Source organism: Procambarus clarkii, chromosome 82 (genome assembly GCF_040958095.1).
Source record: "Procambarus clarkii isolate CNS0578487 chromosome 82, FALCON_Pclarkii_2.0, whole genome shotgun sequence".
NCBI lineage: Eukaryota > Metazoa > Arthropoda > Malacostraca > Decapoda > Cambaridae > Procambarus > Procambarus clarkii.
Window position 1 is genome coordinate 16727768 of NC_091231.1, and position 18340 is coordinate 16746107.

At 38.8% G+C, this 18340-nt stretch overlaps 1 protein-coding gene across 1 annotated transcript in view; it reads left to right on the forward strand.

The window, feature by feature from the left end:
• The first annotated feature begins 707 nt into the window (after window positions 1-707).
• Window positions 708-18340, forward strand: part of LOC138358166 (uncharacterized) — a 38175-nt gene continuing 20542 nt past the window's right edge. The window contains exon 1 of the mRNA XM_069315670.1: window positions 708-770. Coding sequence (XP_069171771.1) covers window positions 708-770 — 63 coding nt within the window. The remainder of the gene's footprint in view (window positions 771-18340) is intronic.

Here is an 18340-nt window from a genome sequence, read left to right on the forward strand (position 1 = left end):
CTGACGCAGAACAGCAGCAGCCTCTACCACAGGGGGAACCGGACCACACACAGTAGGAGGCTCCGCAGCCACCCCAGCACCCAGCACAGTAGGGACCCGAGGTGAGGCTGCAGGACCAGGTCCAGCAGCCGAAGACGAGGAAGCAGACGGCGACGCCTCACAGGGAGTACCAGGAAGGACCACGGGAGCGGCAGGGCCAGAGACAGGAACAGAAGTAACATCCGACGACACAACAACATCTGGAGGAGGGACTGCGACAACCGGGGGAACATCGGGCGAAGCCGTACCTCTGGAAGAAACGCTGCAGGAGAGTTTCAGGAAACTCCATGGGGGCGCCATGGACATTTACATATGTCACAGCACCACTGCGGTCGGAAATGGTCACAGACCCGGTGCCGTCCTGCAGCTACAAAGTACGCCCCTCGTACTTCCGGAGAAAATCACGATACACTGCCTCACCCACAAACTTTATGATTATATGGCGAGCAGTGACCAGCTCGACACCGTAGACGTCCTGGACCGGGACCCTGAGCATGTCACTCAAGACCAAGTCCACAAGCGGGTAACCTGCACGGCCCGTAAACTCCAAACTTATTAAATTCACCCTCACGACAGCTGGAAGGTGGCTTCCCATCATAAACATGCCACGTCCACACCACCAGGAACAGCAGGGAGGGTAGAGACACCCACACCCCCTGCCAGCGAAAATGGCAACTACCCCAAACTGCCGCAGCGGTCAAGTGACACGTCTACACCGCACGGCAGCTCAGGTGAGACCTGTGGACTACCACTAGTTGTCTTCCGTAGCGCTAGGCTCTCAACCTTCAACAGTCTCATGCTGCAGTTGCCTTTCTCAATAACATCACTCCATCAATGATCATTCACTTCTTGGCTGACTCGCATTTTGAACTTGTTCGCTCAACAGGTTGATACACGCCTACTGATGCAAAATAACAAGCTCATGAAATAAATGGTCCTCTAGGAGAAGGTTTACAACTCTTGCTTTACTATGTGATAGGTTCAAAGTATAGTCTCATTAAATAAATGTGTTTCTAGAAGCAGACTTCAGATGAGCTGAGGTAGGATAACAGCTCATGCTTGCAGTTTCACTAGGTACGTCATTTGACTGCCCTTATGAACTCAAGACTTAGAAAGAAAAAAGTGAGGGGGGGGGGGGAGGATAGAGAGACAGTCTCTAGTGGGCAGGACTGGACACGTTGAGTTACATGGCTGTGGCGTCTCTTAGTGACGATTAACAAGTTGTAACCTCCACACGCTCAAATTACCAGCCAACGAATTTCATTGTAAAATCTACTACATAAGAGTATTCAAATTATGAGTTAAATTATTTAAATAACATTGATGTGAATTAAAGGGAGATATTAAATGTCCTCGACTTGTGGTTGTTATAGGACCTATGTCATAACCGAGACAGTATACAAATATATGGAAGAGCTCCACCACTAAAATATTGAAAGGGAAAAATTTACTTCCCAGGAACTGATGGTGTTGATTTGAGCTGCACAACTTCAGGAGAACAATTGTAATAAAACAATACTCGTGTTGACAGTCATTAACACGAAATAATTCAGTCTGTTCAGTTCAGAATTTAATATGGCAATTTTCCTCCTTGGGCTGGCAGGGAACTTGTCCCCAAGTTCGTTTAGATTGATTCCCGGAAGGAGGATTTTATTTAATTGATTTGAGTTTACTCATAATTTGATTTATAATATAGATTCATTATATAAAACTCTCAGTCCTCAGACTGATGCGTTTAGACTTGCAATGAGTAATTAGATTTTGGTGCGAGATGATTTTCATGTCATTGTCTACAGTGAAAGTGTCACGTTCGCCCTTCTTTAGAAACTAACTCATTTAATTCAATTCCAAATTTGGAATTGAAAACAGCAGCAATTTCTTACTGCATAAGGTGTTCAAGATTATCTAGATTATCTGGGAAGTTATCACGCTGTTCATGTTGTATTTTACTTTTACTGCTACTGACTGTTTACAACGACAAATATATAGGCATAGTTAATAGGTAATAATAATAATAATAATAATAATAATAATATATACAAATAAAAATGGAAATATTCATTTGTTCATAATCGATATTCTCCGAAAGTTCTTCACCGATTGCTTTGAAATTTTCACACAACGTTCCATTCGGATCCGAACGGGTTTTTATATACATACGATATAGATGTCAAGTCTGTGATGGTAAAAAAAAAACATGCTTTTTTGAAAAAACTGTGTTTTTTATGTGTTTTTCAAGTAAGGGAAATCTTCGAAACCTCTTTACCGATTTCTTTGTTTGACACAATGTTGCATTCGAATAGGCGTATCTTTTTATATACCTACTATATACATGCCTCACCTGTGACAGGAAAAAACATGCTTTTTTAAAAACTGTTCCATCTGTTGGATGTAAGAGCAATACATGCTGTAATCTCTGAAAGTTCTTCATCAATTGCTTTGAAATTTTGACACAACGTTCCATTCGAATACACACGTGTGTTTATATACTATAATGTTGATGCTATCCCTGTGACAGGTAGAAACATACGTTTTTGAAAAACAGCGCCATCAGTTACACATGAGACCAACACACACTATACTATTTATGTTACGATTCCATTTCAATGTTTCCAAGTTCATTGATAAAATGAATTTTCATAGATTTCGATGAATTTTTTCATTTTGATTTAATTATTTTGTGTGACATTGCATTGGAATTGAACTGTGTTTTTTTACCATACCGTTCATTTCGTGAGTAAAGTTTATCTTTTTATTTTTCATAGTTTTCATTTCGTTTTTTGTACTGTTTTTCTTATATTTTAGTGATAGGAAAATCTGGGGCCAGATTCTCGAAGGAGTTACACAAGTACTTGCGAACGTCTACATCTTTCCTCAATCTTTGATGGCCTTGGTTACATTTATTAAACAGTTTACAAGCATGAAAACTTGCCAATCAACTGTTGTTATTGTTATGAACAGCCTCCTGGTGCTTCAGAGCTCATTGACTGTTTAATAATTGTAAACATAGCCACCGAGGATTGAGAAAAGATGTTCAGGTTCGTAAGTTTTTAAGTAACTTCTTCGTGAATCTAGCTCCAGATCATTTGATGTTCCCAAATTTATTGATGAGAACGTCAGATCATTTGATCATCAGACGAGGGAGTGGGGAATGGTGGGAAGGACTAAGGGATGGGAGTGGGGAATGGTGGGAAGGACGAGGGGACAGGGGAGTTGGGGATAGTGGGAAGGACGAGGGAACAGGGGAGTTGAGGATGGTGGAGATGGTGGGGACGAGGGGGACAGAGGAATGGAGAATGGCGGGAAGGACAAGGGGGCAGGGGAGTGGGGGATAGTGGGAAGGACGAGGGGACGGGGGAGGGGGGGAAAGGTAGGGAGGACGAGGGTATGGGGGAGTGGGAGATAGTGGGCAGGACGAGGGGACGGTGGAGTGGGGAATGGTTAGGACGAGGGGATGTTGGAGTGGGGGATAATGGGGGGAGAAAAAGGGACGAGGGAGTGAGGAATGGTTGGGAAGACGAGGGGACGGGGGAGTGAGGAATTGTTGGGAGGACGAAGAGACAGAGGAGTGAGGAATGGTTGGGAGGACGAAGGGACAGGGGAGGGGAGGACTGGGAGACAAGGGAAGGTCGAGGTGGCTCAGCAACAGCCACAGCAAAGCATGGCCGGGTACAGCTAGTCTATATAAATAAATATGAAAATGTTCATTTGTTTAAAATTGCTAATCTTCGAAAGTTGTTCACCGATTGCTTTAAAATAATCAAACACCATTCAATTTGCATTCGAGCTTGTTTTTATATGCATACTTTATAGATTTCATGTCTGTGATGGGGAAAAATTATGCTTTTTTTTAGAAAACTGTGTTTTTCAACTGTTTTTCATGTGAGGGAAATCTCTGAAACCTCTTTACCAATTTTGTGTAGATTTTGACACAACGTTGCATTTGAATAGGTGCGTGTTTTTTATTTACCTACTATATACATACCTAACCTGTGACAGGAAAAAACATGTTTGTTTTTTTAAAACAGCGCCATTTGTTGGATGTTAGAGCAACACACACACTGTAATCTAAGAAAATTCTTCACTGATTGCTTTGAAATTTTGACACAACGTTCTATTCGAATATGCACGAATTTTTAAATACCTACTATATAGATGCCACACCTGTGACAGATAAAATAATGTTTTATTTAAAAAAAACAGCGCCATCTGTTGCCCATAATAGCAACACACACGCTATACTAAATATGTTACAATTCCATTTCAATGCTTCCGATTGCATTGATAAATTAAATTTTCATATATTTTGATTTATTTTCATTTTGATTTAATTATATTTTGAACATTGCGCTGGAATTGAGCAATGTTGTTTACCATTCCATTCATTTCGAAAGTATAAGTATATGCCACACCTGTGACAGGTAAAAACATTAGCTTTTTAGGAAACAGAACCCCTCTATTGCACGTAAGAGCAACACACGCTATACTAAATATATTACGATTCCATTTCAATGTTTCCTATTGCATTGACAAATTTAATTTTCATAGATTTTTATTTATTTTCATTTTGATTTAATTATTTTGTGTGACATTGCATTGGAATTCAGCTGTGTTGCTTACCACTGTTACATATTCCTATTTAAGGAATACTCACATTGATTATGTTTTGTTCTTGCATGAAGTCATGTATATATTACTTTTATAATGTGTCGTATAGTTTGGCAACACAGTGGAGAAGAGCGGGTTGCTCGTCACACGTTTAATACCTGTTAGTTTCGGGATTAGAATGCTGGACCTGTTCAGTTATGGGAGTTCCAGATGTTACCTTTTACTATTCATATTATTGTCAATTTCCTGTGGTTAAGCATGTGGCATTGTAACGTATATTATTTGCATGTGACCATTATATTATAGTTTACATTCTTAAACATTTGAGAACGATTGTTTGTCTCAATTATTATAAATATTAAAAAGTCTTTCATTTCCATCCATCATCCTGGATGAAGGCGGAGGGAGAGAGAATTATAGGTAGTGTCGGTGAGAGAGGTCAGTAAGCTGAGAGACGTCACCTGGGAAACATATACGGTTAAGTTTCTGTGCTGTTGTAGTAATGTAGCATAATTTTTGTCTGGAGGAACCATTACCTTTTAATTATTTAGCCATTGATTCACTAGTGTTATTCAAAGCGATTGCCATGTTTGATAGTATTGATATTACATGCTTTTAGTTTGTTTGTTAAATATATTATACTTTATATATATATAAATCTTGCCAATGTTTATAAACTGGTGTTAATTTGTTTTTCTTTCTTGTACTGTATCACGGGGCAACCTGGTATATCATATTTAGATACAGTCAGAATCCCTAGACTAGAATTTATACTGTACCCGATATTACGAGCGGTGCGTACAAACGGTAACAACCACATCGTTCATTTCGTGCGTATAGTCTATTTTTGTATTTTTTATTTTTTCATTTCTTTTTTTTTTTTACTGTTTTTCATATATTTCAGTGATGGGAACATCAGATCATTTGGGAAAACTTTGGACGAGTCAGGGGGAATGGTGGGAAGGACGAGGGGACAGGAGAAGGGGTAATGGTGGAGAGAACGAGGGGATGAAGGAGATGGTGGGAACGAAGTGACAGGGGGAGTGAAGAAGGGTGGAGAAGGACGAGTGGATGGGGGAGGGGGGGATAGGTAGGGAGGACGAGGGGACAGATGAGTGGGAGAAGGTGGGGAGGACGAAGGGACGGAGGAGTGGGAAATGGTTTGGAGGACAGGGGATGCTGGACCGGGGGGTGATGGGGGATGACAAAGGGACGGAGTAGGGGGGGGATGGAATGGTGGGGATGGCAAGGGAACGGGGGAGTGGGCAAGTGTTGAGAGGTTGAGGGGACAGGGGTGTGAGGAATGGTTGGGAGGACAAGGGGAAACAGGAGAATGGTGGAGAAGACTGGGAGACGGAAAGGCTGCTGTGGCTCAGCAATGTACAGGCGTTGCTGAGCCACAGCAAGGCATGGCTGAGTACAGCTAGTCTATATAAATAAACATGTAAATGTTCGCTTGTTCAAAATCGCTAATTTCCGAAAGTTCTTCACCAATTGCTTTGAAATTTTGACACAACGTTCCATTTGCATACGAACGTGTTTTTATATACATTCTATATAAATGTCACGTGTTTGATAGGAAAAAAATGTTTTTTTAACTCAGTTTTTTCATGTATTTTTCATGTGAGAAAATCTTTGAAACATCTTTACCAATTGCTTTAAAATTTTGACACAACGTTGCATTCAAATAGGCGCGTGTTTTTATATAACAACTATAGAGATGCCACACCTGTGACTGGTAAAAACATGGTTTCTTGGAAATGCAACACCATCTGTTGCACGTAATAGCAACACACGCTATTTTGAACATGTTACGATTCCATATCAGTGTTTCCGATTGCATTGATAAATTTAATTTTTATGGATTTCGATTTATTTTCATTTTGATTTAATTATTTTGAGTGACATTGCGTTGGAATTGAGCTGTGTTGTTTACAATACTGTTCATTTTGAGTGTATAGTTTATTTTATTAAATTCTTATTCATTTCATTTTGTTTAACTGTTCTGCCTATTTTCAGAGATGGAAACATCAGATAATTTGATGTTCCCATTTCTCTCATGGGGACATCAGATCATTTGGAAATGCATTGGACAAGAGAGTGGGGAATGATGGGGAGGACGAAGGGATGGGGGTGAGGAATGGTGGGGAGGACGAGGTGATGAGAGTAGGGCATTGAGGGGAGGACGAGAGGACGGGGGAGGGGGTAATAGTGGGGAGAACGAGGGGACAGGAGTGTCGGGGATGTTGAGGACGAGGGGACGGGGGAATGGAGAATGGTGGGGAGGACGAGGGTATGGGGGAGGGGGGGTAATGGTGGGAAGGACAAGGGGACGGGGTAGTTGGGTATGGTGGGGAGGACGAGGGGACAGGGATGGGATGCTGTGGCCGGGTACAGTTAGGGGAATGGTGGGGAGGATGAGATGACGGGAGTGGGAGTGGTTGGGAGGATGAGGGTACTGGGAAGGGGGGTAAGGGTGGGGGGGGACAAGGGGACAGGAGAGTGGAGGATCGTGGGAGTGGACGAGGGGACAGGGAAGGGGAAAATAGTAGGAAGGATGAGGGGGACAGGGAAGTGGGAGATCGTGGGGAGGATGAAGGAACGGTGGAGTTGGGAATAGTTAGGAAAACGAGGGGACGGGGGAGTGGGTAATGATGGGAGGACGTGGGGACAGGGGAGGGGGAATGGTGGGGAGGCCTGGGAGACAGGGAAAGGTAGCTATGGTTCAGCAACGCACATGCATTGCTCAACCACAGCAACGCTTGGCCGAGTACAGCTAGTCTATATAATTAAAACTGGAGATGTTCAATTGTTCAAAATCACTACTCTCCAAAAGTTCTTCGCCAATTGCTTTGAAATTTTAGACACAACGTTTCATTCCCATTTGAGGGTGTTTTAATATACATACTATATAGATGTCATGTCTGTGACATGTAAAAACATGATTTTTTTTAAAATCTGTCTTTTTCATATGAGGAAAATCTCTGAATCCTCTTTACCGATTGCTTAGAAATTTTGACACACGTTGCACTCGAATACGCACTTGTTTTTATATACCTACTACATACATGCCACACCTGTGACAGGTAAAAATATGCTATCTCTGAAAAACAGCACCATCTGTTGGACGTAAGAGCAACACATGCTGTAATCTCAAAAAGTTCATCACCGACTCCATTGAAATTTTGACACACTGTTCCATTCCAATATGCACGTGTTTTTATATATATACTTTATGGATGCCTCACCTGTTACTGGTAAATACATGCTTGTTTTGAAAAACAGCGCCATGTGTGGCACATAAAAAACTACACACACCCTATACTAAATATAAAGATTCGATTTCAATGTTTCTGAGTGCGTTGATGAATTGAATTTTCTATTTCGATTTATTTTCAATTTGATTTAATTATTTTGTGTGGCACTGAGTTGGAATTGCGCTGTTTTGTTTACCATAGCGTTCATTTTGTGGGTATAGTTAATTTTTTTTCGTTTTTTTTTTACTGTTCTTCGTATTTTTCAGTGATGGGACCATCAGATCATTTGACGTTTCCTGTTTTATGATGAAAACATCAGATCATTTGGGAATGTATTGGACGAGGAGTGGGGAATGGTGGGGGAGTATGAGGGGAGTGGAGTGGGGGAGTATGAGGGGAGTGGAGTGGGGGAGTATGAGGGGAGTGGAGTGGGGGATATTGTGGTGTACGAGGGGATGGTTGGGAGGACGAGGGGATGGGCGAGTGGGGTATGATGACTGATGAGAGGGTAGGGGAGTGGAGAATTGTGGGGAGGACAAGAGTACATGGGAGTGAGCAATGGTTGGGAGGACAAGGGGACGGGGGAGTGGGGAATGATTGGGAGGACGAGGAGAAAGGGGAGGGAGAATGATGGGGAGAACGAGGGGGACAGGAAAGGGTTGCTGTGGCCGGGTACAGCTAGAATTATTAATAAGTATGAAGGGGAAGAAAAGAACAAATACATGAGTAAATGCATTATTAAGTAAACTTTAACAGGTATTAGGTCTTCATTCATGAACTACGAAATTATACTAAGTTTCTCAATAATAATTATAACCTTATTAATAAGAACGTTCACACAAAGAACACAAGAATAAGGGACAGCTGTACGTACCAGGGTTACATAACAATGAAGCTTATATTACACAAAGCATTAGATTTTTATATTAAATTTTAGTATGTTACATTAATGCTATTATAGCTGTAGTAATTTTTCCTTATTTAAAAATTTGGTCATATTTTACTCTAATTCAGAATAACAAAATTTATTTACCATTACCAATATTCCATGAAATTGTCTTAGTTACAGTAAAAAGGGAAATTTCAATATTAGCATTATCTGAAGAGTGGAAACGTCATCAAACTCAAAGTAAAAAACATCTGGGGAAAGCAAACGACATCTGGCACAAAGTATGTGCATCAGGCAAGAAGAAAACGACATACATAACAGAGATGAAAAGAACATTAGTATTTTCCTCTCGTAGCGCAGAAGGTCCCTAATGGACACTGCTCTAATTATAAGCTGAGATAATAGTAGGTTTTAATGAGAGTTTTGGTAATTGTTGTGAGAACCTGCCAGGAAAAATTTCTTAATGAAAGCCTAAATACTATTTTGGTGAAGTGGTTGAACTTTTGTTTTGTAAATATGTTCTTTGGTAGTAAACATGTGCACAGGAGACCGAAGATAGAGACGAGTCATGGTGATATTACGGGAACATTATCTGCATATTCCTGGTATTTGTCAAGGAAGAGTAAGACTGCCTTGAGGATTCCAGCAGTAATCTTGTCAAGGAAGGCGTAAATGACTTAAGGCTTCCAGAAGCAATATGGACATGGAAAGCAGTAAATGACTTAAGGCTCCCAGAAGCAATATTGCCAAATAGGAGTGAGAGACTTACTTGCGGCTCCCAGTGTCTATCTGTCTCCTCTGACTCATCTTTCACTGTCTCTGAATATATCGTTATGTATCTCTGTCTTTATTTAATTCTATTTCTCTCTCTTTCTCTGCTTCTGCATCTGTCTCTCTCTGCATATTTGTATCTGTCTCTGTCTCTGTTTAGTCGTTCACTCTATGTCACTTTCTTTGTCTGTCACTTTGTATTTCTCTTTGTAAGTGTATCTGTAGCTCTGTTTCAGTCTCTATCTAAAGTCTCTCTCTGAAGTGTGTCAGTCGTTCAATGTCTCAATCCGTGTGTGTTTCTTTCTCTAGTTTGTTATGTTTTTGTTTCTGTCTCTGTAGCACTGTCTCTGTCTCTCTGGTTTGTCTTTCTGTCTGTCTCCGTCTTTGAATCTCTTTCCCTCTGTCTTTCTCTGTCCTTCTGTCAATGTATCTTTCTCCGTTATCATCTGTCTGTTTCTGTCTCTATGTATCTGTGTTTCTGTATCTCTCTTTCTCTCTCTTTGACTGCCACTGTCTTTCTTTCTCAATGATGGCTTGGACACTTTCCGTATTCACTGGAGAGTCTGTGTCACTATCCCTGTCCTTGTCACTCACTCGTCTCTCTATGTCTTGGTCTTTCTGTTAGTGTCTATGCTAGGCCCTGCATACGTTCAGGACTCGTTGGATTAAGATTGTTTCGTAAGAGAAATAGTAAATGACATCACATTTTGTGACATCACTCGTTTACGAGAGTGATGTCAGAAAATGTTAAATCAAAATAATTTCTCGTTGCTAAGGGTAAAGTATGATTCCTAGATTTTTTTTTTGTCAGCAGATTTTCATTTATGCACATTTCATTGAATATGAAAAATGCATATTCAGTAGTAATTATTTTCTTGTTTAGGGCTTCTATCCCTCTGACTAGTGCTCTTGCATCTTGGTTTAACTGAAAGAAAAGTTCTCAAAAAGTCATCCTAGCTCGAGGCGAAGAAGAAGAAACAATCAACTATTAAATGTATTACACTTATTATAAAATTACACAACGTTTCAAACCTACATGGTATATATACTTATACCATGTCGTAGCTCAGTCGATTAAGGCGCGTCTCGGATCCTCTCGGACTTAGATTCGAAACCTCGTCATGGCCCTTGTGGATTTGTTCATTTGATGCATCAAGCTATTGTGATTTCTCGTGTAATGTATTAACGCTTTGTTTCTTTTGGTCTAGTAATGCTCTAATCCAACTTAATATAGCACCTCCAATACCATGAGCCTCTATGTTTTTAATCAGTCTTTCATGTGGTACTGTATCAAAAGCTTTACTAAAGTCAAGGTACACAACATCACATGTCGGAAAACCCGACACCATTTACTAATATTCATTACAATCGGCAGATATAATTGTTGCTGTTTGTAAATAATAAATTGACTCATAGACGACGTGGCACACTGGAATTTTCCACTAATAGAAAACGAGATTTCCTCAAATGGAAAAAGGGACATCATTGCCACGTCGTTGTTAATTTCACTAGGTAATCCTGCTGTGAAACATTATACCATACAGCAGTCTTTGGACTGTTAACATCATACAAACACCTCACTTGAATCAACCTAATAATTAACACCAAATTTGAGTAAATGTGAATTTTCTACCACTTCTTCACATCTGGCCAAGAGAGCCAGGGCGTCAGTGGAGGAGGGCCAGTAGTCAGACATTTTGTTTATTACAACACGTCGCTGGAACAGAACAGCTCCTATGGATTCTCTTGGGCAACGAAGTTACGGGACTAATAGTGTCCCGTTATCTACTCCAACTTTGTCTACAATAAGGGTAGTGTCCCTTCCCATTACCGTGATATCTAGCTTATTAGAGGCCTTTAATATTTGGACTTAGGACATTTTCCGGATAGGACACGAGACTGCGACCAACCCACGGTGAGCAATATTCTCATCTGTTTATTTAAATTACCAATATTTCTTCTGAAATAGCTGTCATACATATAGGATAACTACTATTATTTGTAAGTGCCCTCTGACAGATACAGACGAGGAAGAAGAATTAACATTAGTACCCTAGTACTCCAGTACATTAGTTGGAAGCCAGCCACACCCACAAAGTGGATTGACTGGCTTATTCATCCGTGTTCATACTGGTTGTCTTGGATATAACAATAATAAGATAAGGCCTCTCCATTTTAGTTAATATATGTATATATATATATATATATATATATATATATATATATATATATATATATATATATATATATATATATATATATATATATATATACATATATGCAATTGGCGATCACAAAACACTGATCATTTTATGCGGAAAATCCACAGAGAAATATGAAATGAGGTGAACGTTTCGGCTTGTTAAAGCCTTTGTCAACACAAGACTGACTAAGGAGAAGGGAGAAGGGGGAGGATATATAGGCCGACACCTGACCAACCCATCCCTAGGGAAAGAATTAACCAAAAACAGGTATAGCTTAGCTTAGAATGGTCAAAGAGGATTAAGCGGTCAGAGAATAAGGATGAAAGATTAAAGAAAAGCCTCATGAACACACAATATATGAATATACAATTATAATGAGACATTGTAAGCCTCTCTATCAGAGTTGTTTCTTAAACTGTTGTGCAATATTATAACTTAAAAATGGATCAAGTTTATACATACCAGTACTAACATTAAGAAGATTTGGACACTGACTGATTAGAGCAGACTCAATCAAATTCCGTGGAATTTCGTGGAACGGAATATATATATATATATATATATATATATATATATATATATATATATATATATATATATATATATATATATATATATATATATATATATATATATATATATATGTATATATATATATATATATATATATATATATATATATATATATATATATATATATATATATATATATATATATATATATATATATATATATATATATATATATATATATATATTATTATTATTAAATATGACCGAAAAAGTAAGATTAATAATTCTAACACGAATTTTCTCAATCTTTCGTACATTTCTTTTCACTGTTGGTGGTAATTCAAAAATCAATTCTCCAAAATTCATTTTTATTTCTAGTCTGACGCGACACTTGAACGCATTTCGTAAAACTTATTACATTTTCAAAGACTTTAGTTTACACATACACAACTGAATAGAACTTACACATCTCCGATTTGTTTATATCTACATTTGAGTGAGGTGGATGGGGTGAGGTGGTATTAATAGGGTATTAAATTCATCAACACAAGACAGAACACGAAACTATGGGTATTGAATGGAAGTGATTCTAGAAAGCCTATTGGTCCATATTTCTTGATGCTTCTATATTGGAGCGGAGTCTTGAGGTGGGTAGAATATAGTTGTGCATTAATTGGCTGTTGATTGCTGGTGTTGACTTTTTAATGTGTAGTGCCTCGCAAACGTCAAGCCGTCTGCTATCGCTGTATCTATCGAAGATTTCTGTGTTGTTTACTTTGGCCAATCATTAGCCAGATACCCACACCCACGTACAGACTGGCGAAGCGATTCAACGGCCTGCTGACTCCTTATGTCCCTTGCGCCTTCAGCCTGAAGTCTCCAAAAGAATTTGTTGACTTACTGCGGGGCACACGGGCCACAGGGATAAGAGCCTCGTTAGACGTAGAATCACTGTTCACCAACATATCTGTGGACGAGACAATCGGGATGATAGCCGACAGAGTGTATCGTGATCCAGCCTGTACTCCTCTTGACATACCAGAGAATATTCTACGGAAACTACTCCAAGCTTGTACTAAAGAGGCACCCTTCTTGAGCCCGGATGGGCACATGTATAAGCAAGTAGATGGGGTCGCCATGGGTTCTCCCCTAGGTGTCCTGTTTGCAAACTTCTACATGGGTACCATCGAGCAAAAAGTCTTAGTCGACATGAACTTGAAACCGGCCATATACTGCAGGTATGTTGACGACATTTTTACACAGGTACCTGATGTCAGACATCTGCAGGAGCTGAAGGAGGCGTTTGAGCAGAGTTCCGTGCTGCGTTTCACTTACGAGATGGAAAAGGATGGGAAGCTGCCCTTTCTAGATGTAACAGTCATGGAAAAGAGCGGAGGTTTCCACACTGCAGTCTACACTAAGGAAACGAACATAGGAATGTGCCTAAATGCCAACAGCGACTGCCCAGACAGGTACCAGAGGAGTGTTGTTAACGCATATGTCGACCGTGCTCTCAGCCACAGCTCAGAATGGAAGCAAGTCGACGAAGAACTCTGTAGGGTAAGGAAGGTCCTAGTCAACAACGGCTTCTCCAATGGTTTCGTCGAAGACATCATAAGAAGGAAAGTGAAACGCCAAGCAACCTCTGAAGAGACAACTAACACAACACCTATACCCCCTATTAGACTATTTTACAGGAACTTCTTTTCCACAGCTCATAAAACGGAGGAAAGGGTCCTGAAAGATATTGTTAATAGAAACGTTATCCCTACAGACAAAAATCAGAGGATACAACTGACGATTTACTATAAAACCAGAAAAACGGCCAGCCTACTCATGAGAAACTCTCCAGACACAAAGCAGAACGCCTTAAAAGAGACCAACATCGTCTATGCCTTCAAATGCCCTCTTGGGGATTGTAAGCTCCAAAAAACCCAGTATATAGGCAAGACAACAACATCTCTTTCTTGGCGTTTAACGATGCATAAGCAACAGGGCTCCAATAAGGAGCATATAATCTCTTCCCACAACCAAACCATCGCCAGAGAAATCCTAGTAAACAACACAGAAATCATCGATAGATACAGCGATAGCAGACGGCTTGACGTTTGCGAGGCACTACACATTAAAAAGTCAACACCAGTAATCAACAGCCAATTAATGCACAACTATATTCTACCCACCTCAAGACTCCGCTCCAATATAGAAGCATCAAGAAATATGGACCAATAAGCTTTCTACAATCACTTCCATTCAATACCCATTGTTTCGTGTTCTGTCTTGTGTTGATGAATTTAATACCCTATTAATACCACCTCACCCCATCCACCTCACTCAAATGTAGATATAAACAAATCAGAGATGTGTAAGTTCTATTCAGTTGTGTATGTATAAACTAAAGTCTTTGAAAATGTAATAAGTTTTACGAAACGCGCTCAAGTGTCGCGTCAGACTAGAAATAAAAATGAATTTTGGAGAATTGATTTTTGAATTACCACCAACAGTGAAAAGAAATGTACGAAAGATTGAGAAAATTCGTGTTAGAATTATTAATCTTACTTTTTCTGTCATATTTAATAATATATGTCTACAGGAAAGACTGCTACCAAAATATATATATATATATATATATATATATATATATATATATATATATATATATACATATGTCGTACCTAGTAGCCAGAACTCACTTTTCAGCCTACTATTCAAGGCCCGATTTGCCTAATAAGCCAAGTTTTCCTGAATTAATATATTTACTATAATTTTTTTCTTATGAAATGATAAAGCAACCCTTTTCTCTATGTATGAGGTCAATTTTTTTTTATTGAAGTTAAAATTAACGTAGATATATGACCGAACCTAACCAACCCTACCTAACCTAACCTAACCTATATTTATAGGTAAGGTTAGGTTAGGTAGCCAAAAAAAGCTAGGTTAGGTTAGGTTAGGTAGGTTAGGTAGACGAAAAAACATTAATTCATGAAAACTTGGCTTATTAGGCAAATCGGGCCTTGAATAGTAGGCTGAGAAGTGCGTTCTGGCTATTAGGTACGACACACACACATATATATATATATATATATATATATATATATATATATATATATATATATATATATATATATATTTTTATATATATATATATATATATATATATATTTATATATATATATATATATATATATATATATGTATATATATATATATATATATATATATATATATATATATATATACATATATATATATAAATATATATATGCAACAATGATCACAAAAACACCTGTGAAAAATAGAAAATGCTTAACGCGTTTTCGGCTAATTCGCCTTCATCAGAGCAAAGTAGAATGAAGATAAGAAAACATTGCTGATCAGACCTTTATATCCGCCTGGGCAGATCACCTGACCACCAAAAATAAGTGGAGGAAAGGAATTATAAGAAAGAAGGTAACTGCAGAAGGCCTATTGGCCCATACAAGTCAGCTCCTAATAATATCTCCAAGTGCTATACGTGTTACAGAAATTAATAGGAGAATATATAATAGAATATATTAATAGGAGCTGCCTCGTATGGGCCAATTGGCCTTCTGCAGTTATATATATATATATATATATATATATATATATATATATATATATATATATATATATATATATATATATATATATATATATATATATGTCGTACCTAGTAGCCAGAACTCACTTCTCAGCCTACTATGCAAGGCCCGATTTGCCTAATAAGCCAAGTTTTACTGAATTAATATATTTTCTCTAATATTTTTCTTATGAAATGATAAAGCTACCCATTTCATTATGTATGAGGTCAATTTTTTTTTATTGGAGTTAAAATTAACGTAGATATATGACAGAACCTAACCTAACCTAACCTATCTTTAAAGGTTAGGTTAGGTTAGGTAGCCGAAAACGTTAGGTTAGGTTAGGTTAGGTAGGTTAGGTAGTCGAAAAAACATTAATTCATGAAAACTAGGCTTATTAGGCAAATCGGGCCTTGCATAGTAGGCTGAGAAGTGAGTTCTGGCTACTAGGTACGACATATATATATATATATATATATGTCGTACCTAGTAGCCAGAACGCACTTCTCAGCCTACTATGCAAGGCCCGATTTGCCTAATAAGAAAAGTTTTCATGAATTAATGTTTTTTCGACTACCTAACCTACCTAACCTAACCTAACCTACCTTTTTCGGCTACCTAACCCAACCTAACCTATAAAGATAGGTTAGGTTAGGTTAGGTAGGGTTGGTTAGGTTCAGTCATATATCTACGTTAACTTTAACTACAATAAAACAAAATTGACCTCATACATAATGAAATGGGTAACCTTATCATTTCATAAGAAAAAAATTAGAGAAAATATATTAATTCATGAAAACTTGGCTTATTAGGCAAATCGGGCCTTGCATAGTAGGCTGAGAAGTGCGTTCTGGCTACTAGGTACGACATATATATATATATATATATATATATATATTTATATATATATATATATATATATATATATATATATATATATATATATATATATATATATATATATATTGTTGGGGTTTCTACTTCTCTATCATTACTCTGGGGTGAGCAATAGTTATGCTCAAGGTCATTCACCGTAGCCCTGCGGGTCTTCACTCGATCCTCACGGCGCCACTGCACGCCAGGAGAGTCTCCCAGTCAATCTCAACTGCCTCTGATTAAGAAAGAGTGGGAACACGACTCGTTCACTTGACTGTCATGTGCCCACCCCAACAATCGGGCTCTACGGTTAACCACAAGGTCGCCAACTGGTGTTTTAGGTGGCCAGTAACACCTCAGTGGACTGGAGGAATTAGTGGTAGCCTTGGCAAGGTCACACTCAAAAGATCAGGAGTCAGGCAGGTACTTACTGTTATCACTCTATGCTTTCAATATAATATAGCCACAAGATCAATGGAGGAGATGATAAAAACACAATGGTAATTTTGTATTTTACTTAAAATGTATGAAAGATGTCACAAGGCCAAACAAAAATAAATAAATCAACTGATCCTGGCAGCGGCCGGTAGTTCCCACGAATAGTATGCACTCTCTAAGTGGCAACACCTCCCCTCCTCATCAAGTGTCAAGAACAGCTGATCGCCTGGCCTCCGCGCGAAAGCTTATTGCTTGTTTTCAGATTCACGCACTCTGTTTCTTTAAATTCTCCAATATTACTATAAACTCGCACACTCGATATTGGCACAAATAGCACGTATTACTTAGTTACACTATACTCAGGCTCAAACAGTCGTTTCTACAATCAATGCTACAACGCCTCACTGTAATGGTTTTACATTGTTCTTCATTCAACAATATATTATGAAATATTAACACTGGAGTTTTCAGTACTTTCTCTCGTGGGCGATAACGCAATAATTCACTGTACTCACAAATGATTAATCACTGAATGAACATAGACATATATATATTGTATATAAATCAAATATCAATACATGGAAAATAAATAGTCTCTGGGCACGTAGCCTAACCTCCAAATACTGGCATAATATTATATATAATTTATCACTATATGTTCACATCAAAATCTGTAGAAAGATATACAAAACTCAGTAAATTTATCACTTGTTCCTGGTGCCTGTACACACCAATAATAAACATAAGTATTCTAAGTACTCTTGATAGTACTACACGGCAAACTGGTGCCTTACTGTGACACGGGTGAGACTTACTCACGACATATAAAATCCTCAGGCTAGATAATATAGCCCAATAACATAGCTAACTAAAGGGAAATGGGGAGGGAACTAGAAACACCTACTTCAACCTATCCTCCGATGAGAGTCGAGATGTAGCTCCTGGTCCTCGTGTCGGGAACGCCCCCACACGACACGTCGTCGTGTCCTACCAGAGCCTCTCGTCGTCCCACCGTTTAGCGCGTCGTCTCCGTGCCCTCTTCACTGCAGGTCCGTCCTCCTTCTTGACTTCTTGAAGGGTTGGAGTCGGTCTCCTGGCCGTCGTCTTCTCCCAGCAACGGCTGCCGCCTATGTCTCAGCTGCA